General features: G+C 41.1%; 1 protein-coding gene across 4 annotated transcripts in view; it reads right to left on the bottom strand.

The window, feature by feature from the left end:
• The window catches only part of trps1 (trichorhinophalangeal syndrome I), a 125,086-nt gene extending 101,635 nt beyond the window's left edge, over positions 1-23,451 (bottom strand). The window contains exons 1-2 of one of the 4 annotated variants that reach the window (XM_030412587.1): positions 22,909-23,451; positions 394-884 (exon numbers count right to left, since the gene is read on the bottom strand). In XM_030412587.1, the coding sequence (XP_030268447.1) occupies positions 394-406 (13 nt within the window). In that variant the 5' untranslated portion in view covers positions 407-884; positions 22,909-23,451. The other 3 variants (XM_030412586.1, XM_030412589.1, XM_030412590.1) reach the window with 3 other exon arrangements.
• Between the last annotated feature and the right edge of the window lie 4,015 nt (positions 23,452-27,466).

Below are 27,466 nucleotides of genomic sequence, written 5' to 3'. Positions count from 1 at the left end.
ATTAATTCTGTCATGCTTTCTTTTAGTTCAAACCAGCATAAATGACAGCAATGCTCAAAGATTGAGACTAATCTACGAATAAATTCGATGATGTATATTTTAATTTCATGGTAAAAATACAATATTTTAATGACTGTGATCTAACATTTCAAAAAGGTTCATATAAGGGATATGATCCCACCTCTAATAACCTATTGTTACCAAAGCGAGCAGACATCTAATTTATACACATAAATTATAGATATTTTTTTTATTTCATATTAAATTAATTAAAAGTCTTTCATTTTATCAGATGATTTATGTCATATAATGCTAGTGATGGCGATAATAAGGGTATTAAAGTAATTAACCTTAATATTGGGGGATTCATAATTAAAAAGATGACTGTCCTACCTCTGTCGTTCATCAGGTTATAAAAACATCATGGCTGACTCCTGGCCTTGGCATCAGCTCTGTTGAAGCGGCTCGATTCGACCCAGCGGTCCGTCCAGCAGCAGCAGCAGCAGCCACCAGTTCGGCTACTGTCCCTCTGTGTACTCCACGCACAGTAATGGGGAGCAGAAACCAGGTGTCGGGCCCAAACTAGTATCCCATCATTTCTTTATCAGGTCCACGTAACTCCACACAGGTTGGCGAACATCAGAGCAAGAAGGTCTTAAACTCCATGTAGCGTCAGCGAGCTTTGGTCCAGAGCTGTTGCTCCTGTTGTGCTGCACAGCTGGGCAATGCAGCTTTGAGTTCGATCAAGTGTGTTGTAGATCCGTGTAAGAAGTATTATGCAGGCGGCCCCCTTCTCGCTGTCCGGTACTTTTTTTCTTTTTGTTTTTTGGTTCTGGTTTAGGTCCTCAGTCTCGGTTGTCAGGTTCCACCATCACTTTAACAACCTGGAAAATGACAGAAGGACAAATAAAGTTAGAAAACGACCACATTCTGCAGCATTTACTGGAACCACATTTTTATGTACATGGGAAACCATTTTTGCCCCAACTTTAGACATCTAAATTGACTGGCTGATCAAAAGGTGCACAATAAGCTGAGATATTAAGTGCCCTGCTGAGACTCCAGCCAGTCAAACACTCTAATTGTACCAATTTTGTTTCATCACCGTAGCTGACAGCTGACAAAGCCTTCCACATGTGAAGACTGTTGTAAGGGCACGAGATGAAGCCAAGCCACCGATAATGCATTCCACACACACACACACACACACACACACACACACACACACACGTTGAAAAACAGTGTCATGGAAAGAATCAACCAGCTTTTCTCAAGTGAAGAGACCTGTCATTTTTTCCACTTTGTAAAAATGCGTACCATCCCCTTTCTAAAAAGCTTCTAGTGAGGAGGCTCTATTGATAGCAAACACTGAAAGGGAGGGGTGTACTATAGAAATCAGTGCAGTCTCATAACAGCTATCTATTAAGCGAAAAAAACACTGTCAGCTACAAATAATTTGATTAAAGAGTTGAGTAATGTGTGCTGCCAATAAATTGGTGACAGAAGAGGCACTAATAACACCACGAGGAATTAATTCAAATTAGGGAAACTGTAGTGGCTTCTTCCTCTGTGTTCCTACTAACATTCACTCCATTTCAATATTGATCGCCTCATGAATCAGAACGAGAGAGTCGTCATCAAGCAATTTCCAGGAATTCATAACTAAACTCATTCTCACGTGTCAAATTTCCAACGGCGACCGTTTTACGCTTGTATTTTACTTTTATTCGGTAATTCTAGTGTTAAATGTCAAGACTCTACAGCTCTCAGTTCCCCCTTTTGTTGCCCCAACCACAAAAATCACCCCACCCTCTTTCTGTCTGTACCACTCCTCTCTTGCTCTCTCTCTCTCTCAAACTCTCTCTCTCCATGCCACCCCTTCTTCTTCTTTCCATCCGTCTTGCCTCTTTCTCCCTCTCACCGCAAATCTAAATCTGAGTCTGTATTTATACAAAGCCTGTTTCCTTGGGTCAGTCTGAGCAGTGTGTGCATGTGTCTGTAGAGGAGACAAGTCCGAAGTCTTCACACATACACACACTTCAGAGCGGAGTCTATATTTGGAACCTGTTTCTCGGGCGCTTATAAAGCCCCTCTTTTATCTTCTGCGCATATTAAACTGTCGTTCTTTGGGACGCAACAGAACTATAAACTTCACATTTCCATTATGAGTCGCGCGACTACATTCGGAGTTTAAATGCAAAAAAAAAAAGGAGGCGCTGTTATACCTCTCCGGTGGTTTACCTGGTTCGGTGTGGTCCTCACCACATCCACATGCAGTTCTAACTTTTTCCCGACTATAGATAGAAAAATTAACACAGCAGCTATTTGGGAGCTGGAGTGTGTCATTATCTGAAAAAAATGGGATATCTGCTGCTTTAAAAGAAAGGAAAAATACAAAAAGGACTGCTGGCATGAGAAGCTAAGCACATCATGAGTCATTACTGAAATTATGAGTCATTTCAAAGACCCGCCCATCCTAAAAACAGTCATGTTTTTCAGGATATAAAGATTTTTTTTTTTTTTTTTTTTTGCATATCAGTTACAGGTAGAACTTTATCTTCGTGCTGCTTTTAAATATACATAAATGGACGCTGAGCACTTTATGAGGAGTGAATGCAAACAAAGACACACACACACACACATGCACACACCACAGAATGCACACAGCGCACGCACACACACACACGCTTCCGGTTATTACATGATTGGCCACATAATAGCATTAGCTATTAGAGCAGAGAGAAAACGTTTACTTCACCAGCGATAGAATGAAAAAGAAGAACCAGCAGGCGAGCTTACTCATTAGTAGTGCTCGCAACAGGGAAAGAAAGGAGTTTTCTTTTTTCTTAAAGAGTGTGACTCTAAATATCTTCCCTGTGGAACTCTGACTCAGTCGAGCTGCTGCTTACTCATTTGCTCGATCTCTCTCGTTCTGTTTTTCTCCTTATCCTCTTTATTTATTTATTTTTGGTCCTACACCATGACTTATCTCGCTCTTTCATTCTCATCTCCTCACGTCCGCCCATCAGCTTTTTAACTTTCCATCTCACTTTTCCTCTCTCTCTCTCTCTCTCTCTCTCTCCTCCATCTCCATCACTCTGTCTTTCCTATCAATCCATCACTGAGCTCTCTGTCATTTCCGCATGCGTCTTCTGTCTGTTTTTCCAACTGTCATTGTGAGATCACCCCCCGCCGCCACCGCCACCACCACCGCAGCCGCCCTCCTCCTGCGCTCCGACCCCCCTCCGCGAATGTGTGTGGTCCGTTCCGACTATAGACCGTTACATTGTCCCAGACAGGTTGGACTGCGCCACTAGCCGGCAGACGAGGGGTGGGAGGAGGAGGAGGAGGTGGGGGGGGGGGGGGGGGGGGGGGGGGGGGGGGTTCCTAGGGAATGTTTGTTTTTCTGTTTCCAATTTGGTCCAGCCCGAGGAACTCCACACTCCGCTCTGTCTCAAACACACCATTCATGACGGCCTGACGTACATGATTACACACAAATACCCACTCACTAACTCTCCCCCCACTGCTCACGCGGACGCGCGCACGCACGCACGCTAAGCTGCGTAGCTGCCACCAAAACGCACTGGACAGCGACGCTGACGACCACACTCCAACTCCATCTTCATCATTATTACCATGAAACACAAGCCACTTTAATTTATCTTTATCCTCATCTTTTATCGTTTTCTCATTTGTTATTGCTAATGCCGCCTCAGATGACATGGTGGTCAAACTAATTACGCTTGTTTCTTCCTCGTCTCTCAGTGATTTTTCGCCCCCCCCCCCCCTTCTGTCTCCGGGAAAATGATTTTCTTTGAAAGGCTCTTTTTGATGTGTCTTGCTGCGTTTTTAGACGTTATGTAGACGGAGTTAAGCTCCATGTTCCACCAATTAGAGCACAGAGAGCACATTGTCTCACATTCAAACTCGACTGTTCCATCTGAAATGGATTATTTTAGTCGGGTTTCTGCTGTTTGGGTTCCAAATACTCAGTGCTGATCTTCACATGTACTAATAAGACTAAGATAAATGCAAATAAATAGACCGATAGACGGACAGTTAAGAAGGGCTTTTCCTTTTTCTGATGCATATTGGTTTGTTTTTAGATGTCATGTAGGCCGAGTCCAGTTCCACATTCCATCAATTACTCGTTGGACCGACAGGAAACCACACTGTTTTTTATTAAAAAGCTACATTATAATTACAGCCTCGTTCGGTTGTTTGGATTGTTTGTATTCTAAATTCACAAAGCGTGATGCTCAAAAGTTCTCAGAAACATTGAAGACAGACAGAAATCAGATATCAGAAGCAGACAGACGGGGACTGGCACGCAGATTCTTATGTAATTTTGGGTTTCCCTTTCGACCAATCACAGCGCAGAAATAGAATACTTGACAGTGAATAGTGTTGTTGTTTTGTGTGTGCCTCTTTTCTTTGTATTCCAAATACATAAAGCATTGTGGGGAATTCAAAATACGTGTCCATTTGCATATTTTTTTTGTATGAAAAAAGTTCTTAATTGGGTCTAATTGTTTGTTTGCGCTCTGAGCGCGAAACTGAAGTTACAGCTCAGCTACATTTGCCCCTGGTGTTACACAGACAGGCGGAGAAGTAGGTCTTATTTTTTACAGTTGTTGACTCATCACTACTGCAACATGGATTTATCATCAAAAGCTGAATGAGAGGCAAAAGGAGCGGGCGAATACAACAGGAAAGGCGGATACATCTGTTCTTCATTCGACCTTTAAATACACTATGAAATTGCCAGGAGCCTTTATAATGTTCCAGAAATGAGCTTGAAATTTACATTAGAGGGAAACCATTGTTTTGCAAAGTTCTGTCACAAATATCATGTTAAACCACAATAGTAAAAAAAAAAAATGGGTCTTCTTCTCCATTGCCAGCTACGGTAACCCCCCAGGGTCAATTTGAGTCAGCTAGTCACAACTCCTCTGTCGTGTGGACTGATGGAAGAGTGTGAAAGAGAATGAAACAATACAGTTTTTTTAGACCTTGGCTAGGAAATACTAATACGATATCTCCCGACGGAGGACATGTCAGCAGTTGAGGAGCAGCTGACACTAAGTGCTGATGTCAGCGTCAAAATGGTGCGCTGACGACCGTCTTCGGTTACACACAGAATATTTGAGTTGAAATTAAATCCGTTGACTAAAAATCTACAGCTTAAATGAAAGTCGAGCCAAAACAATTGGTGAATTAATAGAATAATTAGCAGCTCGAAGAATTAATCCGCGACAATGTTGTTTTTGAACGCACAAAGGCCAACAGTTCCTCAGTTAGAATTCTGTAGTGTGAGGATTTGCTGCTTTTGGTTCGTGGGAAGTGGGATATTTGGAGGGTTTTGGATAGTTCTGCGCACAAAACAAAACATTTCAAGACCTAAACCTGGTGTCAGGTTAACGGCGGAAAAAGTTTTCTTTGTTTTTTCCTCTTTGTTTTGGATCAAACAATGCCTCAAGAAAATCAAGAAAATCTGAAAAAATTAAAATAATAAATAATCATCAAATGCAGCCCAAAGTTTAAGCTACACAATACTTTATCAACATAAGATGAACCTGCATCTTCTGCTGTGCCCTTTATTTGTAACCAGGTCTTTTTAGACATGTTCTACTCAAACCTCCACCTCTGCGACGCCGATTTGGTTTGCTGTGTCCGCTACAATGTAGGCAGGTTTAATCGAGCGAGGACCAACAATTGGAGCCTGGTAGCTCGAAATGGATGTGCTGTCATAACAGGACCACGCCAATAATTTTTCATAAATCAGTAACCCTGATCAACCAGATCTCTTCAGCTGTTGAGGTTAAAGCTGCGGGCGTGGTCCAATCTTTTCATTACAAGAAGCAACGCCCAGCGCTTTCAAGTTTTGTTCTGACACAGATGCACAAGCATGTCACCAAGACACTGCCACTTCCCCCGTAATAGATATGTTCCTCTTAGTGCCTCTCAGCTCCTATTAAACTCTCAAACTAATGGTGTCAGTCCTTCTTATTTCCTGTGGAGTGTTAATCGACGACTGTTATATATAGGAGAAGCATTATGCTCATTGTGCTTTCGTTCAGGAGTTGAAAGTAAAGTGGATGTCTTGGGGAGACAGAGTGAGGGTGAGTGACATGCAACAAAGGTCTCCGGGTAGACTGGCGACGTTGCAATTAAATGGCCAAGACTACACCCCAGAAATATGATAATGTACAGAATTTTCTTTATCAAAATCAAACAAATCAACAGCTCAAATTGGCCTCCTAATGCATTACTACATACCATCTGTACCTCAGGGAATTAAAACTGCCCTTGCAATGTTGGAAGTGAGAAATCCCGGCTGTAAATTTTAAGTTTTGGATACTAAAATACAGCGGAATGGTGATGGAGGAAAAAAAAAAAACAAATGACTGAAGGATTCATCAAAAATTTAAAGTTTGTGGAGTGGAAAGAAAAACTTTCTGGTCTGGTTAACGTAGTGGCAGAAAACTGCCGTTGGGTTAACTGCCACCGTGGCTGGTAGAGAGGGACAAACTCACCAACCACAGTCAAGACAGATTCCCTCCTTGCCTGGATTCGACGGTGTTAACGTCCCCGCCTTGATGTACGATAGCAGCAGGAAACCGGGAGCTGCATAAATCAGCAAGGGGACTGTTGATTTTGACCTTGCTCTCCGCAGCTTAGACTCTCATACATCAAAAATAATGGAGAACAAACTCAGCTTCAGTGCTAGTTGTAGGCGTAATGGAAGGAACTAGTAGCTGCATAAATCAACACGCTGATTGTTGACGCTCGCCTCGCTGTCTTTTCCCCCCCCCCAAAAAAATACGGAAAACAAACTGCAGCTCCGCCAGAAACACACACATTACACACATGCATCTCAACCACCCTGCCCGGAGTCTGCCAGGCATATCTGATGATTTTAAATACACACACACACACACCTCTGTATGTGTGCATATGTGTGTGGATATGTGTGTGATGGTTTGGTTTGTCTGTCTGGGTAAGCTCAAACATTACGTCAGTCACACACACACGCACATCCACAGACAGAAACACGCCGATACACTATACTCTCTCTGCCATGTATACACACCCACACCCACACACACACACACACACACACACACACACACACACACACACACACACTTTCCACTTCTGGAGAATCGGACGTTTCCTGCGAGCAGCCGGCCCAACGGGAAAAAATGTCTGGACAAACTTAAGACACACACACGCGTATGCATACAGACACACAACGGAACATTTTCAACCCACAATGTTGACTTTATATTGCTTTCCAGAGCCCTTCTATCTGCACGCCGGCCAAGTGAAGCAGCGTTTCCCTGTCGAACACCATTGGGAAGCGGGACTGGGAGGTTTCGGGGGGCCTGTGTGATGTCAACGCAGGGCTGGACTCTGTTCAAAAACTGGACTTTAATCAAAAGCTCAAAACCAAATGATCATAATATCACAGTGAGTCATGTTTTTTTGGGGGGTTTTTTCATGCCGGATCATTTTTGCAGCAATTATAACATTCTTAAATTTGCTACAATCAAAGATCCCAAGCCATTAACGTTCCTTTGATTCTTGTATAGAGCTTCAAAACTGATCTGGCGACTGAATGCCAAGGCAGCTTTTACTTTCCTGGACTGTGGCGAGGAATGTTATGTTGTTAATTTACAAAGAAATAATGTGAAAATGATTATGCAAACCATATTTTGCAAGGAAACTTTAAAAAAAAACAAAAAAAAACACTAGAGACCCGTGCCAAGTTCTTGTCAGCTTTTACAGAGGAGCAATAGAAAGCATTCTGACTGGAAACATCATAAACTGGCACGGGCTATGCACAGCACAGCATAGCACAGGACAGGCAGAGGAAGGGTCTACAGCGGGTGATTAAAAAACCAACCAGAACATCACTGGCACCTATCTACCGAGCATCAGTGACATCACGGAGCCAAAGGGCTACTATTAGACAACACCCACCCCAGCCACAGTCTGTCCGCCCAGCTGCCGTCTGACAAGAGATACAAAAGTTGCTGCTGCTCTACAACCAGACTCCTGAGCTCATTCTCAAAAAAAAAAAAAAAAAACTGTTTAGTTCTCTCTAAATCATTACCTTCATCAAGATAGTTCCACAACATTTGGATGGAGGATGGTTCTCGACCCAGAATAGACCCATTAACTTTTGCTGTGGATCCGAAAAAAAGCGTCAGAGCGGGGGATTTGTTCTCACTTTCTTTAACACTATGAGTTTTCACATTTTCATTAGTTTCTCAGGGATAAATGGACCCTGATGAGAAAGAAAAAAAAAAAAAATCAGGTGTACGTGGCTGGTATCTGTGAGTGAGTACAAAGGGGGGACGGTAAGTCCATGGCTGATGTCTGGACTCTCCTTGTAGAATTTCTGTGTTTCTGAGTACTATCGGTATATCTGCTCAATCTAAAATGAAGCTTGGCCAGTTTTTCTTGAAACTTTCTGTGAAGATTTCAGCCCATCATGATCGTACATGGAAAAAAACCTCTAAATATACAATAGAGACCATTTCAAAACTACTGTTACCTAATTAATAAACATACATATAGTTTAACTAGTAAGTCTTTGACAGTGTCAGTCAAGATTGAGCATCATTGTCTTTGTAAAGGTAGGCATTTATGGCTGAGCTGCTGTGTCGGATTTCAGAGGTGTACCTAATGAAGTGGTTATGGTCCTGAGCACACGGAGCGTTATTGTAAGGTGTAACAAATTACAACAGGATGCAAAACTCCTCTATTCCTCCCTCCTTCTCTACACCTCCTCCATTTTCATCTGTAAAACTGTCAAAGCTGCTTCATTCGCCGGAGACTTGCAGCATTTGAGGCACTTGCTGCTTCATAACCCCATATGTGTAGGCAGTGTGAAGTTGTTGCCCTGTTGTGCAACATCACTGGAACCCAATCTTGAAAAAAGCAACGCAAGCAGCACTTGTTTTAGGTTATTCCTTCAATATTCAATCTGCTTTAAGTACCTCCCTATTCACACCTTGCCAAACTAATCCTGAAGAAGAGCACCTGTTTTATCTCATCTCACAACAGACACATACCCGGAAGGTTTTATTCAAATCTGGTAAAGACGCATAAGGCGCATATTTCTTATTGTCCAAGCAACTGACGGAACACAGGACGGCAAAGGGAGCGGCCAATCACAAAAGTAAAGTCGATCTGTCAAGGCATGTCATCTGTCTGGGTTTTTCTCCAACCTCCTCCCAACCCGTTTTATATGTGAGGGGAATGTAATCTCGTTTTAACTTGATCCTTCGCTGTGGCTATGTCAAACATACAGTACTGCAATGCACATTCTAGTACATATGTGCATAAGGACCCGCGATCGTCTTGAGACCGCTATTTCCTGCTGTGATTCCTTATTGGCAATTTCTCAATGATCAGATTTCATAGTGATACCAAAATGATAGAAAAAATAATATTTTTTTCTTTGCCTTAAGTTTGCAGGTATGGAGCCTGAGCATGTGAATAATTAGAACATATTAGAAACGTCTGTATGTTATCTTGAGGTGGCTTTAAAGCCGTTTTCCAGCCAATGTGCCTCATGGAAACACCTCTTTGAATGCGTAGCCAACATTCAACTCACTCGACTGATGAGCTTTTTACGCTCCGAGAGAAGAAGTAGAGGGAAAAGAAGAAGCTGTGTCCGCTGTTGGCGTCTTCCCAGATAATGTCATTACATTCCCATTCCAAGATGAATTCCCACATTCCCAAGCAGAAGATTAAGATGACCAGATTGTTTCTTCTTCTTCTTCTTCTTCTTCTTCCTAAAGGTTTAGTGGCAGTTAGCAAAGAATTGATCTTGCTTCCAATTTGCAACCTCTACTTCTTCTACTCTGTTTATTACAGCCACGCGGTACACAGCCCACACCGTTGACTTCATCAAAATCTGTTGATTTTTAAGCGTTTGCTCCAAACTTCCCTTGATAATTAGATGGAAACGGCTCCAAACTCGACTAAAAGAGCGAGAAAAAGAAAATGGGAGTGACTCCGAGAAAAGAGATTCTCACATCTAGGTGAAACCGGCCTCTAAAAGAAAAGGCAGAGGACATCTTGGGGTGTGAAGCACTAAAAAGCCCAAAAGCCATGTCGCAGAACAAACGCCATGCCCCCCGCTGTGCTTTTCCACCCACCCCAACACACACAAGCACACAAGCCCACTCACACAGACAGGCCCGGAGTAAATTCAACTGTCAGCCGTAAAGTTCTCGACTATAGCGAGTGATCTTTAGCCCCCTTTTTCTCTCCCCACTTTGCCTCATTGCCCGCTCCTGCGTCCATGCAAATGAGTTCCTCATCCGTCTATCTGTCTTTCTTTATTTATTTCCCCTCTTATTTCCACCTTATTGTTCCAAACATTTCCTTTTCCTTCTATGCCTATGTCTATCACTAGTTTTACTACCTCATCTTTTGTCTCACTTCCTTTCGCCTCCCCTCCCCCCCATTCATTAATCCATCCATCTCTTTCTCTCTCCACCACATGGGCCAGCACTGACCACAGACTGCCTTCTTTATCCCGCTTTCCTTATCTTCTACCTCCCTAAAAACGAGAAGCAACCCTTTCCTCTTCCCCTTTTCTTCCTCATCTATTCTTCGTTAACCCCCACCCCCCCTACTAACCACACACTCACACTTCTGACTGTGGGCCTCTGACACCCACCTTCTCGTCATCCCCTTGACAAAAGTCTCAAAGACCCCCAGATGTGTGCCCCCTTCATTTCCATTTCAAAAAAGAACCACCTCCCTCCCTCCTTCCCTCCGGTCGTCCATCTATCCATGCATCCACTTCGAAAACACACACTTCGAAAACACACGGTTAACACATCCACACTCCCACACACACACACACACACACACACACTTATCAGCAAGTTGACTTTTCTTCTTTTTCGTGAGAGACAAAATTTAAAAAAAGAAACAAAAAAAAGAACATGCTGACCATGACAAATATTACTTATCAAGGTCCTTTTAAAGGGGACTGCTGGACCGTTGCACACAGCGTTAACCACTTGAAGACTTCCCCTTTCAGTGAGAATTGTTTTAAACATGCTGATGGTCACAAAATCCACACATCTCTCTCTCTTGCTGCTGGTTCAGGACCAAAGGTGAGTCCTACGGAAGCTCTAAATGCACTATTGTTTACTTAATAGTTACCAGTGTATATGTGAAAATCATTATATTAATTTCAGGTTAAAAATTTCCCAGCCCCACTTGCAATACTACAAGAAGACTATCGTCTTTAATTCCCACTTTGTGAGACGACATTTACAGTATATACCCACTGAGCTAATCCAGTGACTACGACCGGGACGACCCGTTCATTTGCATCACGCCTGCAGCAACTGAAATTCAAATGACAAAAACAAAACAAAAAAAATCGACCTGCGCCCATATTTGTGGCTTACAGCTCAAAGGCAATGATTCATTAGACATCAAAGACATTATATATGACACACACATTAAGCTAAAGTTTTTGCAGCAAGCCAAGAAGCTGCACCTTCAAATATGCCGATTAAGCACTCCTAACTGCTCTAAGAGGAGATGAATCCCTGCTTCTTTCAAAGTTTATGTGGTTTGAAGAGAAGCCCTGAGGGCATCAGCTCACACTGTCTGCAGGCCTGTATCCTCCAAAGCCCAAAGCTGCTGCTGCGAGATTATTTAACAGCATCAGCAAGCCCAGCCCAGCCCCATCACACAGAGAACAGGTGAGACTGTTAGCTGTATCTAACCACATTTCACTGGTTCTTTCAGAAAAGTCAAGCTGGACCAGAGGCGAGTTGGACGGGTGTCACATCCCCATCCCCCTGTGCTCTCTCTTCCCTCGGCTACGGTGCAGCTGGCCAGAGTTACACATGAATAAAATAACACAACCGACCAGACTGGCCACTCAAGAATTACAGTTACCAGATCCATGCTTAATCTTTATTTTATGTTTTTTTTTTTCTACAGTCTAAACAGTCCACACGGCCAGAGACACGCGCAGACAGAATCTGCAGAGGCTGGTGTGGCTATTCGCTTTACGGAGAGAGAAGGAAAAAAAATTACTTGTTAGTCGTTTAAATCATAGTTTTAATTTGACGGGACGCCATAAAAAGTCTGCCCCTTATTACACAGACACACAAACGCGCGCGCGCGCACATGCTATTGCTCACGCCGACAGACACACACATGCAAGCACACACGCACACAGAGTGAGGACAAAGACTACTTTGAAAAGTTACTCAGCCCGCCAGATGTTTTAGCCAGATCCCAGACTACAATACTAATGGGGCTGTGTGAGTGTGTGTGTGTGTGTGTGTGTGTGTGTGTGCGCAAGAGAGCGGAGGAGAGAGCGAGCCCAAAAGTTTTAAAAGAGGCAAAAATGAGTCCCCGTCCTCAGCGGGGATATGGTTCTAACAAGACTGCGAGAACTCGCTCATGAATGAAACAAATGGCTTCACATTTCACTCACGCAGACACACACACACACACACATAAAATGACATTTTTAACTAATTTTGTTGCATCGAAGAAAAGTGGTAGTAGCTGGCGATAATGCCGTATGACTGCGAGACATGCGCTGGGCAAGAGGCTCCACAGAGGAGACCGCCACATCAAATCCAGGAAGAAACTGTTATTGTGACTGAGAAGGATCACAATAGCAAACAAACGTCAGCGCATATTTACACAAAAAAACGAGACTTAACTGCAATTTGGGAGCAAGTAAATCTTATATTTCAATGATTACAGTGCGATCAAACACACATGACGCCAGCAGTCTCTCTTGCCTCGCGGTACAGTAAGAATGGGACAGACAGAGATTTAGCGATAAAGAGACAGGGTGATGCTTGCAGAGAAAAAGGAAAAAGTGAAACACAGATGACAAATTCATCGGCTAAGACGTCTCATGTGTGTGTATGCGAGCGTGCAGGTTCTTGCTTTGACTGGTGACAGTTAACCTTTAGTAGAGAAACAAACAATCCGTGAGTCAGTTCAATCGCAACCAAGCCGAGCAATGAGACAGATTTGAACTCAGAAGAAGGAGATAAGAGCTGATAGGCTCTTAGAATGACTGATAGGCATCTATCAACAACGCTGAACTGACTGGCATGAACGCTCTCCAGTACCCCAGTGCTGCAGACTAACCATGAAAATTTGTGCATTCTCAGATTTTATTAGATATGCATCAGGATCGGATGCCATATTAGTGAAATATATTGAGCTGCAGAGGGGTTGAAATCACCTGCAACACCACATCAAACATAACTCAGAACCCAGATTAAGCTTAAGGAAATGTGTTCTTGGCATTCATCTGTCGTACACGGAACAACTTGTTGATAAAATACAGAACTTTGACCTGTAACGGTGTAAAAATATGTTAACTCACAGTTGCAAATCAACAGGTGGATGTGTCGATTTCTCTTGCAAGCAATTCAAAATCAAAAGACTTCCCTTCAATCGGGATCAGTCGACTGTGTCTACCCTTCAGAGAGAGATAACTTTTTACCCTAGCAGCTTCCTCGATGAGAAAAAAAAAGAAAGAGTGCCACTTCCACTCGAGAAAAGTCTCGCTGAATAAAGCAGTACAGAAAAAAAATTGTTCGGCAGTCTCTCCAACTGTTGCACGGCTCCTTTCAGCCTCCACACAAAGAAGCTTACAGCACAAATCACGTCCAAACTCATGCCACTTGTGCCACTGTCACATTTTCCGCAGATAGTTTTTCGCTGTCTGTCCGGGTGTTGTGTGAAAACTGTAAGAAATTACAGACGGAGCCGTGCTTACGGGAACACGTGAGCGGAGTGTATAAATGCACAGCACAAGTTTAAATGGATTTTTTTAACAGCTTGAAAATGCATGTCACAATCACTCCCTTCACGATCTCTTTATCATAGCATTACATCTCCTGACATACATGTTATATACGTATTCTTTTTTGTCTTGCTTGTTCTGTTTTACATTTTTATCTCAGACTGTCACTGTTGTTCTTTTCCCTCTGCCTACGACTCTTAAGCTGCTGTAGCATGTGAATTTCCCTGCTGAGGGATTAATAAAGGCTCATCTTATCTCACACCGCAGGAATACAGTAATTATAGCTATACATTTGCGTGCCTGCGTTAGCTTTTCCACTGTATATACATTAAATATTTGCTTTAAGAAAGCCATCATCCCCCCCCTCCAATTCATGTTCTGTCCACCAGAATCACTTGGCAACGCTGTCAATTTTTTTCTACAGCTAGTTTATTTCTCCAAATGCATGCCAAATACATTCCAACATACTTTTTTCTCTTTTGTATTTCTTCAAACAAACATTAAGCGTGATAAAACATATTTGAAACGTTGTCAACAGTGGCCTCCTAATTAAAAATACATATATCTGTGTACATATGTGGAAATTCCTGATTATCTTTGCAAATATAAAAAACGTGAAAAATGCTCATCACTACTTCCTAAAGTGATATGTTTAGATAAAAAAAAAAAATCTTAATTTAATATCATTAAATGACAAAGAAAAGTAGCAAATGCTTACATTATCGCCTCAAAATCAATGATTCATCAATCATCAAAAAGTTGGCGATGAGTTTTCTTTCAGTTGACCGATCGATGTGGCTCAGGTGACGATGTTTATAGGAAGTTTAAACCCTCACATAGACTTTCATATCTCCCCAGTAGTAACAGACGACAGGAAGGGCTTTACACAACACAGTGTAATAGGTAAACACTAAACCCTGGTGTAAAGAAATGAAACAAAACGTAATCTCTGACAAAACTAAACTCAAAATGCCGTGTTTACTCTGATGGATTATCTTGCTCTTGACTCCTTTTCAAGTCATTTTAAAATGTTTTTTACACTGGAAACAAATAAATGCCAGCCATTGGCTTTTCATTAAAAGGTAGCAGAGCCAGCTCCAGTATCTTCAGCGAGCAGAAATCTGAGCGAAAAATACACAAAATAATCCCGGCCTTGTTTATACTGACATGAGAGTATAAGTGAAGTGAAATAATCACAAATGTTTAAAAATGACATGAGGTCCTGATTCAACAGCTGCAAATATCCCCACTCCACTTAAAGCAACCTCTTAAAATACTGTTGCCATGAGAAATAGCAATACTGGATCTCATTCAAATTCATTATGCGAGGATTAAAAATTTACAAAGGGCAATCCCCCTAATAATTCACCACAATAGCTAAATTGATTCCCCCCGTCAGTGACTTTTTCCCCCCCGCAGGTTTAAGCTCAATATTTATCGTTGTCAATTACAAGTTGTTGCAATTGGACTTTACCTTTTTTTAATGAGGAGCCCCTGATCTTCAAATGTGAAACCATTAAGAGGAAGCTTTTTTTACTGCCTATTATCACAACAAGACCTACAGCGCCGTTGGACCACATCAATCAAATTTAATGTTAACTTTTGATGCACTGTCAGAGTCTAAAAAAAAAAAGGCTGACTAATTCTACAAAGCATCAGTAGTAAAAATGGTCATCTTACAGCGCAGAGTGAATACAAATAACTTTACAAATGGTTCTTGTTAGGATCTCAGTGACACCAACATTTAAAACACATGTAACTGTCCGCTTCGTTTCAAGAAAGTTACCGACGACTGTTTGCAGGAATGTGGAGGATATGCAGTCTTCAATATATCTTTTTTTTTTTTTTTTCCTTTTATTTACTTTTTGTGAAGCCCTTTAAACCTGGGACAACACCTGTGCTATAGCTGGGAGACGAGGAGCAACTGTCACCATAATTACACTGTCGACTCGTCATACATGTCTTATGTTATTTCCCACCGCCTGATCAATTTATGTCCATGACTTTCGATGAGATTTCTGTTTTGTTCACTTTTTACAGTGCACTTTTTTTTTTAAATGTTTATTTATTTTGTCATAGTTTAGAATAGTTTAATATTTGTTTTGGATTGTAATTCCAAGTCGATTAAAAGTCAACTGCTCTTTGTGTCGTTAGTATTTTTAGGATTAGTAGTATTTTATTATAATTATATAGGTAGCACAGCATTACAATACTGTTTATTGCAATTATTTCTGGGACAATGGGTCGTCCAACAAAAGTGGTTATTATTACAGACATACAGTGTTTGGGACCTGTGGAAAATGTGCTACTGCAGCGATTAACCGATTAATCGATAAGTTGTCAACTATTAAATAAATCAGCAACTATTATGGTAATCGATTCATCAGTTTGAGTAATCTTTTTTCTTTTTAGGAAAAAAACTTAAAATTATCTTAGTCCAGCTTTTCTATCCAAATGTTCTGCTTCATTTACGACTGTATGGCAGCAAACTGAATATATCTGGAACGTGGAAAGAACAAGACATTTGACTTCTTCTTGGTCTTGACAAATATTTTATTTTTTATACCATTTTTTGACATTTTACCGACCAAACACCTTATTGATTAATTAAGAAGATAATCAACAGATTAACCAACAGTGAAAATGATGGTCAGCTGAAGCACGTCCATATGAGAAGTACAGAAAAACTACTGCTGTGTGGTAAACTTTAATACGACAGTTGACGAGCATCATTTTCAATTAGATCTTGATTTATTTGAAAGTTAATTGAACGCAGCCCTGGAGCAAATCATCCACTTGTGTTTTTTTACGCAAGGTCGAAAAATGTGTGTGAACAGTGATTGATAACTGAACGTCTGGGTGCACAGGAAGCCCGAGTGTGCCAAGTACAATGCTGAGTCAAATCTGTCAGAACTCGCAACTCATATCACATCACATAGCAGGTCGGCAGATTTCTCAGACAAGTGAGCTTTCGTTAATTGCCTCAGGAGGAAAGTTGTGTCGAGCAGAGGATCAAAAGTGCCTTCCAAATCTCTCAGGTTTCATAAAAAACAGCATATTTGAGAGATTTAACTGATACTCAGTTACCTTTCCGAGTCTACATTTACCACAAAAACTCCTCCTGCTGCCTGTGTCATCACCGTCTACCAGTATATGCTTCGATCTGCTCAACCACCACTTTATCATTCTCCACTGTGTCGTGACAAAAGGATTATTTATTCTCTCAGATCTAAGGAAGAAAAATTGTCCCATATTTAGGATTTGTCTGTCCCAAAAGAACTACAAAAAGAAGGAAAAAAGATCACCCTTAACCAAGACCATGTGCTCGTTATCTGAAGCAGGCCGCCTAAAAGGGCAGACTTAAAAGTCTAAAATAAGACCAAAAAACATTAGAGACAAAACTCGAGCCTAAACAAGGCTGCACTAACCACAGACAGAGTGGGGATGACATTTTGGGCATTTAGCAGACACTCTTTTCCAGAGCGACTTCCAGTAAATTCAAAGGAGGAATACGCTCAAAATACTGTATCGCAGACGTTACAAGCAGCTAATATAAAGCAATGAAAGGGCCAGAACAATGTGCCCAGACGGTTAAAATAAGTTAAAAACAATTGTGTCCTTGGGATATGAGCAAAGCAAGAGACCGGTGTAATAAAGCAGTGCGACTCACAGAGCGAGCCAAGAGAGCCAGAAGCCCTTGCGAAAAGTTTTTTTTTTTCCTTTAAATAAACTATCCGTGACAAATGGAGGTTTTCCTTTATCTGAACTGCATCGAGGCTCGAGATGACTAACGGCTGATTGCTCTAATAGATGCTATCTTTTTCCTGCTTATTAGAAACAACAAGGGTTAGGACGGTACCCGACCATAAACAAATGGGATCAGAAATCAGAAATAAATTAGATCTGTGCGTCCACACGAAGGAAGACACTTTTAAAGCCTATCTCTTGTGATCCCGTCGACACTGTGGTATCTGCTTTGTTTGAGTTTATCAGCACAGGACCCTAAATGGTGACGTATGGAGACGTCAGCTGCGAGCACTCGTATCATCAGAACAAAACCAGGAGCAAAACTTTAAAGAAAACTGTTAAATCAAAAGTTTTAAAAACAATTGAAACACTCAGCAACTGTCTCAGCAATGCAAGTTGTTTAACTCAACTCATTCTCGCGTGTTTCGCTGCCACACACTCCTTCTCCCCTCAGCGGGCAACAGGTCTTTAAAAAGGGGATTACTTCATTTGCTAGCATGTTGATATCCCATCCACCACCGGAATACCAGTTTATGGAGCGGCAACAATAAGACACGAGCAACTGAAACACATTACGACAAGGAGCAACACGACACGGCCACTCTGAGAGACGACACGTAACAAGAAGCAGAGAGACAGTAACACAGGAGTAATAACTTGCATTCTTCTCAGCAGCGACAGATTTCAGCAGGAGATGTAAATAAATTGCCTCACCTCGCCCACCCAACCTTCTGCTGTGTCATGTAGACGAGGGTAGAGCTGGGATAAGGTCGAGTTGACAATAGTAATTCCTGCATACATTTGTGTACCTCGACATTTCAGACCATTCTCCAGACATCTCTGTGACCGAAACATTTACCTTTTTTTTTTTTTTTTTTCTTCTTTTTTTTTTAAATGAATCAATGCAGAGGTTCAAAAATGCGTGCAGGCCTGTCGAGGGATCGGATTCCCTGGCCAATAAAAAAAAGCAAGTGGTGTGCGTGTTGTCTCCGACTCATAAATCACTCCCAGACTATTCTGATGATTGCTTAATCGCGCTTTCAGTCAGCTTTTCAGAAAAGAAAATCTCTGAAATTCTCTGATTTCAGCTTCTCAAATGTGAAGGTTTTGTGGCGTCTGTACTCCTCTATGAAACTGAACGTCACTGGTTTGTGGACAGAACAGGACATTTGAGAGAAAGCGATCCAACGCTTTTTTAACTTTCCTGACATTTTAAGGAGTGAGCAAATGGTCGATTGATGGTGAAGGTTATCGACCAGATTAATAGCCAATGAAGGAAATCAGCATTTGAAGGCTCTCGACGAGGTACAGCTGAAGTTCGGCATAAGTCGAGGAGCTTCTATCAATCCCATAAACTTTGTTCTCTATTGTTTCTTACGCAGCGTGGGTGAAGTTATTGATTTCACTGTGTACGGTCTCGACCCACTATTTGTAAAGATGTGGGCGTTCTAGTCTTTATGTCAAACACACTTTGGCTCGGACTCCGAGTGGCACTATTTTCCTTACTGCATTCCTTCCTTTTTATTTTCCTCGACAGCAGGTAACGTGCCTCTCTTTTTTAAAAACGCACTTACATTAAGCATTTATCAATGAAAAGTAAACTCCTTCCCAACTTGTGAAATGATCAATTATGACGAATGTTTGAAAACCGCTGCATTAAAAAAAACCTTTCCCTGTCTGTAACACCACGCCGTCTGGCCTTTTTACACTCCAACTCAAACTTTTTCCCCCTCTTAACGCGGCGCTTCGCCTCGAAACGACCAAAGGAAAAATGCATGGCAGCCCACAAAATCACTACAGTTGTTCCTCGTGTCTTACAGAACATCAAACCATCAATAAAACACAGGAGATACATTCCAGCTAGTTGAACAGGACATTTCTGACTTCCCTCTCTCCATGTGTTCTCCCTCTCTCTCTCTCTCTCTCTCTCTCTCGTTCTGTTTGAGTCTTTCTCTCTCAAAACTTTCTCTCTTCCCAGTTCCACCGCAGAGACTTCACATATTGCAGCCATATGAGTAAGCCATGGCCCGTCTCCGTGCGCACACACACACACACACACACACACACACAGGAAAAAGTGCTGTGCTCTCTCCCACTCCGTCTCACACACACATACGGGAAAAAAAAAGAGTTTTACAAGCAGAGGTTCTCTTTAGGAAGTCGTCAACTGTTTTGACGTTTAATAGCAGCTACGAACAAGGCCGTAAGATACAATAATATCCAGTGTCTGGAAAGAGGAACGTTTTTTCAAAAAGTTATAGATTGATAGGCTGCTGGATCAAGTGTTTTTACACGGTCTAAAGGAACTTGTTAAGTGTTTGTAAAAAGTTTAACAAAGGCATATTACATGCATGATATCTGCGGATATAGGAATCAATTATTTGGACTGTTGAGGGTGATGGGGTGACGATACGTGAGGCCGGAGCGCGTCGTATGCAAGCGTGTGGGGAGTGAGGAGAAAGCACTGAAGGACACGATGGACGGGACGGAACAGGATAGCAGAGGACCGTCTGAAAATATTCACAACTAAATTAAAAGATGATGGCAGTTTGATTTACTTGTTTCAAAAGTGCCTTAAAGGAGCATTGTGTAGTTTTAAATTTAAAATCAGAGAAGATCTTCATCCTATGCTTGAACAAACTACATAAACAAACTCTCTTCACTTTTGTTTTACTTTGTTTATATGTGGCGGACCCTGCCACCTTTCTAGCTTCGAATAGTGTTCTCGGGAGCTTGTTTTCCTCTGAGAACAGCTTGATGATTCAGTTGTGGAAAAGATAAATATTTCTTCTTTTTTGTTTTGTTTGTATTATTACCTCAGTCATATTGTAAATATTGAAATTCTGACTTTTGAATTGCTTCTCCAAATACTACACAGCGCCCCTTTAAAGTGCCATTATCAATATCACTCTTGACAGATGACGAGGACTATCATTTCAAGAAAAACAAAGGAAACTTGTGAGAAAAAGTAACACATGAAGCTCCACGTCACGTAAATTTACCGGATTCTCAACTTTAACCGAAACTGAAATACTCAGAGCTTGATTTGACTTTGACAACATATTGAAGTTTTGTTTCCACCCCAAAAAAAGTTAAAAACAAACTTTTCTCACTATTCTAAATCTCAGAGAAGACTTGTCTGTCCTTCATAAAAATAAAAGCTGTACTCTTAAAAAGTCCAAACAAATGCTCAGCATTTACTGCCTCAGAATGAGAGCTGCGTTAGTGTGCCGCCTATAAAAACCGCGAAGCAAAACTAAACCTTGAAAGTTTCATAAATCATTTTGTCCGTTTGCGTTTTCCTCAAGTAGATCCCCATAGTTTTTATGAATCGAAAAGGGAGCGCTTGTAACCCTTTTTTCCCCGTGTGTGAAGCTGTTTCGGTCACAGAAAACTTAAAAGGGGAAAAAACTCTGAAGTACATTTTAAAGTTAGTGTTTTAACTTTCTGACAAATCAGTGTAGAAATTTTGATCTCGAACATTGAAGCCTCAGAACCAAACATGCCAACAGACCTGCTGCAAGACAGCCCCGACAAAAGTTTTTGCAACTTCACGAGGTCACCCGGTGAATAAATGATTCAATGAAATTGCTTAATAAAACAACAAACTGTCCACTGTTCGAACAACTGCGAACAAGCGTGAGGTCAGAGCGGAGTCTCGCAGGCCCTGCTCTGCTTTTTTAGAAAAAAAAAAAAAAAATCAACCGAGGTTATCTGCTGAATAAAAGTCGCTCGGCACATAAGCAGTTCTTTCGGGGGGCCAGATTTGGAGAACTGTGAAGGACTATGTAAAAAGCTTCCTTGCAGTGTGTGCCTCATTGTGCTGGCTTCACATACTCCGCTCTCCCCACAGAGTTGTCATGCCTACCCGGCTCCCTTATCTCAAAGGAACATCACAGTTTCTTACAACGAAGGGGAGGAGGAGAAGGAGGAGGAGGAGGGGGGCAACTTTTTTTTTTTCACAAAGTTGAGTGGAAATGCAACTCAGGGCTTCCCGGCATCACTCATGGAAAGTTTCAACAACAAACAAACAAACAAACAAACAAACAGACAGACAGACAAAAACAGAATCGTCGCGTGATATCAGAGCTAGGAAGTTCTTTAAAGTTGATAAGACAGGATGTTTGGGGAGGGGAGGGGAGGGGAGGTGAGGGGAGAGGAGAGGGGGGGACCTTTTTTTTTTTACGACAATTCACATCCACCATGCGCTCTCGGAGCTTCCTAACAATGAAAGAGGTGCAAAAGAAAAACAAAACAAAAAACACATCGCCACATCGCCTGTAAAAGCACTTGATCAACACGCACATCCCCCTTCTGATCTGGACTACTTTCCACCACTTTCTTAAAAAAAAACCCCTCCAAAGTCCACCTTTCAGCACTTTTAAGAAGAAGAAAAAACTCTTTCCCTCTCTCTCTCTCTCCGCGACGTGCGTCACTCGGAGGGACCCAGAAAAATGTGAACTTAGAATATCAAGTTTGCAGCCGGAATAGTAATGAAAAAAGTTATCAATGACAAAAGTAATCACACAGATGATACATGAGAGACTTTTTTGAAGTGACAAAATCTCCCACCCTCCCCTCTCCTCCCCTCAAATCGGAAGGCACCGGCTTCTGGACGCTCAGTCAATGAATGTCAACAACAACAACCAAAAAAAAAAAAAAATCACAAGAAATCAAAACTTATTTAAAACACACACACGCACACACACAGAGACAAACCTACTTGAGGCGACTTACTCCACGTCCCCTTGCTGCTGGGCTTCAAAAACTCAAGTCTCAAAAATCAAAGCCGTTCCCCACAGCTAGCCCCCCAATTTGTATTTGTGTGGCGTTTGGGTGTCCTAACCTAAATGTAAATTGCCATGTGAATTGGAAAAGCGGGTGCTGCTGCTGCTCTTTTCCTCCCTCTCTCTCTCTCTCTCTCTCTCTCTCTCTCATTCAGCAGATCCCTCTTTCCTTCCCGACGCCGCTGCTCAGGCCGTTAGTTACATAAGACGCAAAGCGACTGCTGCCCGTCGTAAAAAAAAAAGAAGAAGAGAGAGAAGAAACCTACCCACCGCGGCTAACAGAGCAATGTTTTGTCTCCCTTAAACACACCACTTTGATAGCTTCCCCCTTCAACGCGAAGCTAATCTCGTGTTTTCTCTCGCCATGCACGCGCTTCGCCATCTACAAACTCCAAACCGCCGCCGCTGCCGTTTCTTCTCCTCTAGAGTGTTCTTTCCTTTTTTTTTTTTTTTTTACAATGTCACTGCACCAACTAGTAAGAGAAAGGGCTGTGAGTGAGTGTGCATTCGTGTGCTGTATTCTTTTGGGTAGCTGCTTACCTGTTGATCAAAAAAATAAGCATTAGCCTCTTTTTTCTCTCTCAGTGTGTGTCTCTTTCAGCAGCCTGTTAAGATGGTGGCGGGCTGGCTGTGCTGGCTGGCCGGTTCGTCTCTTTGTGGGGTTTTTGTTTGTTGATGATGTCGGACGGGGTGACTGTGTCTTGGCTGTCCCTGTTTCTTTCTTTGGTCTGAGAGGGAGTAGAGAGAGACAGTTAAAGGCTTCGCGGCAACACTGCTAACCGACTGATTCAGTGACTTCTGGTGTTCTGTAGTAATATTCCGATGTTATTGGTCATTGTTATTCTGCCGCCCAGAAGCCCGGGTCTGCTGGCCGACAGCAAACCAAAGCAGAGCAGCTCGTTATCTGTAATTTTTTTTTTTTTTTTTTTTTTTTTTTTGGTTCAGACTAGTGTTATCGCTTTGCTGTGACAGGACCCCTCCGCCTGTCTCTCTGTAGGCTGTGGGCATTACGTCAGAGGAGGAAGACACAGCAGCTCTATTAATATCAAGAAGCCACCCGAAGACTGACTCTTAAAGTGACACGCACTGCAATCTCACCAAGTTACACAGTTAATACTGGAGCAGATCAACTACTCATCCGACATGACCGACACTGACTCTTAAAGCGACATGGACTCTGAATGACTTAACACAACCCATACACGTTTTGTAGATAAAAATCAACAACATCGACTCTTAAAGAGGCAGGCACCGCAATCTCGCTTAGTTACACAGTTAACACTGAAGCAGATCAACCACTCATTCAAAAATATAAAGCACTGACTCTTAAAGTGACAAGCACGCAGAATGACTTGATAACATAAATGCACTTTTTCATATAAAATCAACAACACTGACTCTCGAAGTGACACACACACGATAGTCTCATTTAGTTACATAGTTAATAGTGAACCGGATGGACCACTCGTGCAAAATAACTAACACTCTCTTAAAGTGACGTGCTCTGCAGTCTTACTAAATTACACAGTTTATACTGAAGCAGATTAACCACTCACTCAAAAATAAAAAAGCACTGCCTCAGAATAACTTAACTAAACAGTAATTAAAACCAAATCAACTAATGTTACTCAGATAAAATCAAGAGCGCTTACTTTTAATGTCACAAATACTGTAATCTCACTTTGTTACGCAGTTATTACTGAACCAGATTAGCTATTCATGCAAAATAAAGAACACTGACTCCACTCGTGAAAAATAAAAAGCACTGAGTCAGAGTAACTTAACTAAAGAGTAATTAAACCAAATCAACTGATGTTATTCAGATAAAATCAAGAGCGCTGACTCTTAAAGTGACAAATACCATAATCTCACTTTGTTACATAGTTAATATTGAACCAGATCAACCACTCGTGAAAAATAAAGAACACTGACTCTTGAAGTGAAAAGCACTTAATTACTAGCCTAAATGGTTATTAAAACCAAATCAACTACTCATCCAAAATAAAAAAGCACTTACTCAGAATAACGTAACAGTAGTAGAATAACAGTAATTAAAGCAAATCAGCTGACATTACTCAGATAAAATCAAAAACACTGACTCTTCAAGTGACACTTAAAGACTGTATTCAGCAGTAACCTTTATCATAGGAATGTTGTCATTATTGTAAAGGTAAACAACCATGACTGATATCATAATGTATTAAAGAGACCTTGGTTTCCAGAGTTTTAGCTCTCAAAACAGTGCTAGCCTGGGGTGTAAATACTGTTCATGTTTCTTTGGAAAAGTTCTTTATTGAATTGATGGAGTTCCGCACATTAAATTCATCCTTTCAAATGTTACGACTCCAAATGTGTTCATAAGTTGTGAAGTGGTCTGAAAGGTCTGACGAGATCTGAAAAAAACAACAACTTTCAAGTTCTTTCAAGTTTTGTATATTTAGTTTAAGTGCATTACAAAATGATTTATTGATTATATGTGGCTGTTTACAGTGAACAAAAAACAAGAAGACAGTTAATTACACTGTTAAAACTGTGTAAAAATCAATGACTAAAATCACAGTGCAGTAGAGTGACTGACGAGCAAGACATATGAGAACATTAACATCAGAAGCTCTCTTACAGCATGAGACACAAACAACGTTGGACTCCACTCATCAAAACATTGCTCTACAGCACCACTAGTGGTCTAAAACCCCACAAGGTAACCTGTGGTCATCAATGAAACACACTTGTGAAAGAAGTATGAACATACTTTAGTAATGTAAAAGTTTCAAATAATGCAATGATAAAACACCATTATAAAAAATGGATGTCACATTTAAATGCACAGAAGTATAAGCAGCAAAATGTGATTAAATATCATAACTAAGGGGCCTTATTCTGAAGACATTGTTGAATTATATGAGATTACAAAGGATTATATGATGATATTTTGCAATTCTGATGTGGGCTAATCATACCCCTGCAGCACGCCAACTTTAAGGATAATAGGATGAATTAGACACGCAGTGAAGCTTCATATAAACTTATGTTGCAAGGTAGTTTATGGCTAAATCAGCCCTTTATTTGGTATTTTACCATTTGCAGTGTGTCTTCCGTTTCGTGTACAGTTTATCCACATGAAGGTCTAGATTGTTTTACTGCTAAGAGTTTAAGATGATCCTTTAATGAAGCTTAACAATAATCCATATGCAAATATGTTTTAAAGTGTTTACAAGTATTTAAAAATATAAATCAGTCTTTCACAGCCACCTGTAAAACTCAAGTAAAGCTCTCATAGCAGGTCCAAACTAATATCTTAAATCAAAACCTCAGGCTATATATATATATATATATATATATATATATATATATATATATATATATATTATATATATATATATATATATATGTGTGTGTGTGTATATATATATATGTGTGTGTGTGTGTGTGTGTGTGTATTTATTTATTTTTTTTAATGTGTTTAATCTGAACCAATTTGATGTGGTCTGTCCTCTACACTGTAAGATCAGAGGTGCATACATATTAATAACTCTTATCTGCCTTCACTACCTATTTAACCAGGGGGCAAAGGAAAACGTCGGCCAGCACGATCAAAATCTCGGCCAGTAAATGGATTCATTAAAATGATCATTTCAGCAAAGACGTCCAGCAAGAGCATCTACTTGTGGTGCATTCTTTTAATTAAGGTTTTAAGATTCTATTTGATGTGATCCTTGTTGGACACAGGAGGCAGACTACACAACTTTAAATATCACATAATTCATTTAACGCTGTTACTCAAAACATTTCAGTGTCACGCAGATGTTCTGTGTGGGTGGGTCGAATGAGGCAACACAGACAAGATGAATGTCGGTGAAATAGAAAATGCTTTTGTGTGATTTAGTGGTGCGCCTTCACTCACTCACAGTCAGATTTTCTTATGGTGGACATGATGAAAAAATAATCAAAGGCTAGTTTACAGGAATGTTTGCAGGGGGGACTGAATGGCATGAATAATGAATATACTCTTGTTAGCTTGGTATGAAAACACAGGCTGTTTGCTAAGTATCTCACCCTTCCCTTCACAGTTCTTCTCCCATCGTCCCCACGGGAAGGAAGCCACTGTGAACTTTGGAGTTTCCTTTTTTCAAACACTGCCCTTCAAAAGCCAAAGGTAAGAATTTTTTTGCTAACAAAGGCAATACTGCAGCCCTCCAGGCATACACTCTGCAGGATCCACCACCTCCTGAGTGGTGCAGGCTTTGGACGGACCACAGAGGAAAAAGTCACATTGGAGAAATAATACACCTGCCACCAGCCGAAGTCTTGTACATAAACCTCCCATCGATTTTCCTTTTGAAATTTCCCATTTACTTGCTCTACTCCATCATTTCCTTGGTTTCTTCAATTCTGTCCTCAAGGAAGAGCCTGTTTAGCACTCACCCATAGCTTCCTCTATTCATTTGCGACTAATATTCCCCTTTTTGTACGGACAGTGTTTGTTTCTCTTGTCAGCTGCCCCTGCATGTATTGTAGCAATGTCGCTTTTAATATTCCTGGGACCAGACTGTCTGGACTGTTTATTTCTTCACATAGATATATCTGTCTGGTTTTGTACTGCTCTACGTAATCACAAAACTTTGTTTTTGTCTTGTGCTGTCACTGTCGTTGCTGTCTGAAATGCTTCAGTAATGTTATCACAGACCTCTTTTAGTTATTTAGATTCTTTTTCTGGTTTCAAGGTATAGATGTCACATCTCACCAGCTGCTGTTGTGGCTCTCGTAGTCAGAAATAAACTAAGGAGATTTTTTAAATAGTCAAAATGGCAAATATGGCACCCTGGTCTGTGGCTCAACACTTCTACGTTTGACGCTGTAGTATCCCCTCTAGTGTCACTACTAGTATTAGTAGCCATTAGTATAAATGGCCAGAAAAGTCTAAGTTTGGGGGTGAGTTGGGGTGGTTGAATTGGTTGCACACTGGACCTTCCCAGTAGATGAACCATAAATGCCAGAAATGATGTTTCTTGAGTGGTGTACTTATGTTACTTACATTAAGAGAGCGAACACATTTATTTTTACCCAAAGTAGGATCTTTTCCTAAACCTGACCAGGC

Source organism: Sparus aurata, chromosome 3 (genome assembly GCF_900880675.1).
Source record: "Sparus aurata chromosome 3, fSpaAur1.1, whole genome shotgun sequence".
NCBI classification, from domain to species: Eukaryota; Metazoa; Chordata; class Actinopteri; order Spariformes; family Sparidae; genus Sparus; species Sparus aurata.
Note: the sequence above shows the minus strand (reverse complement) of the source record. Positions and strands in the feature narration are given on the sequence as shown.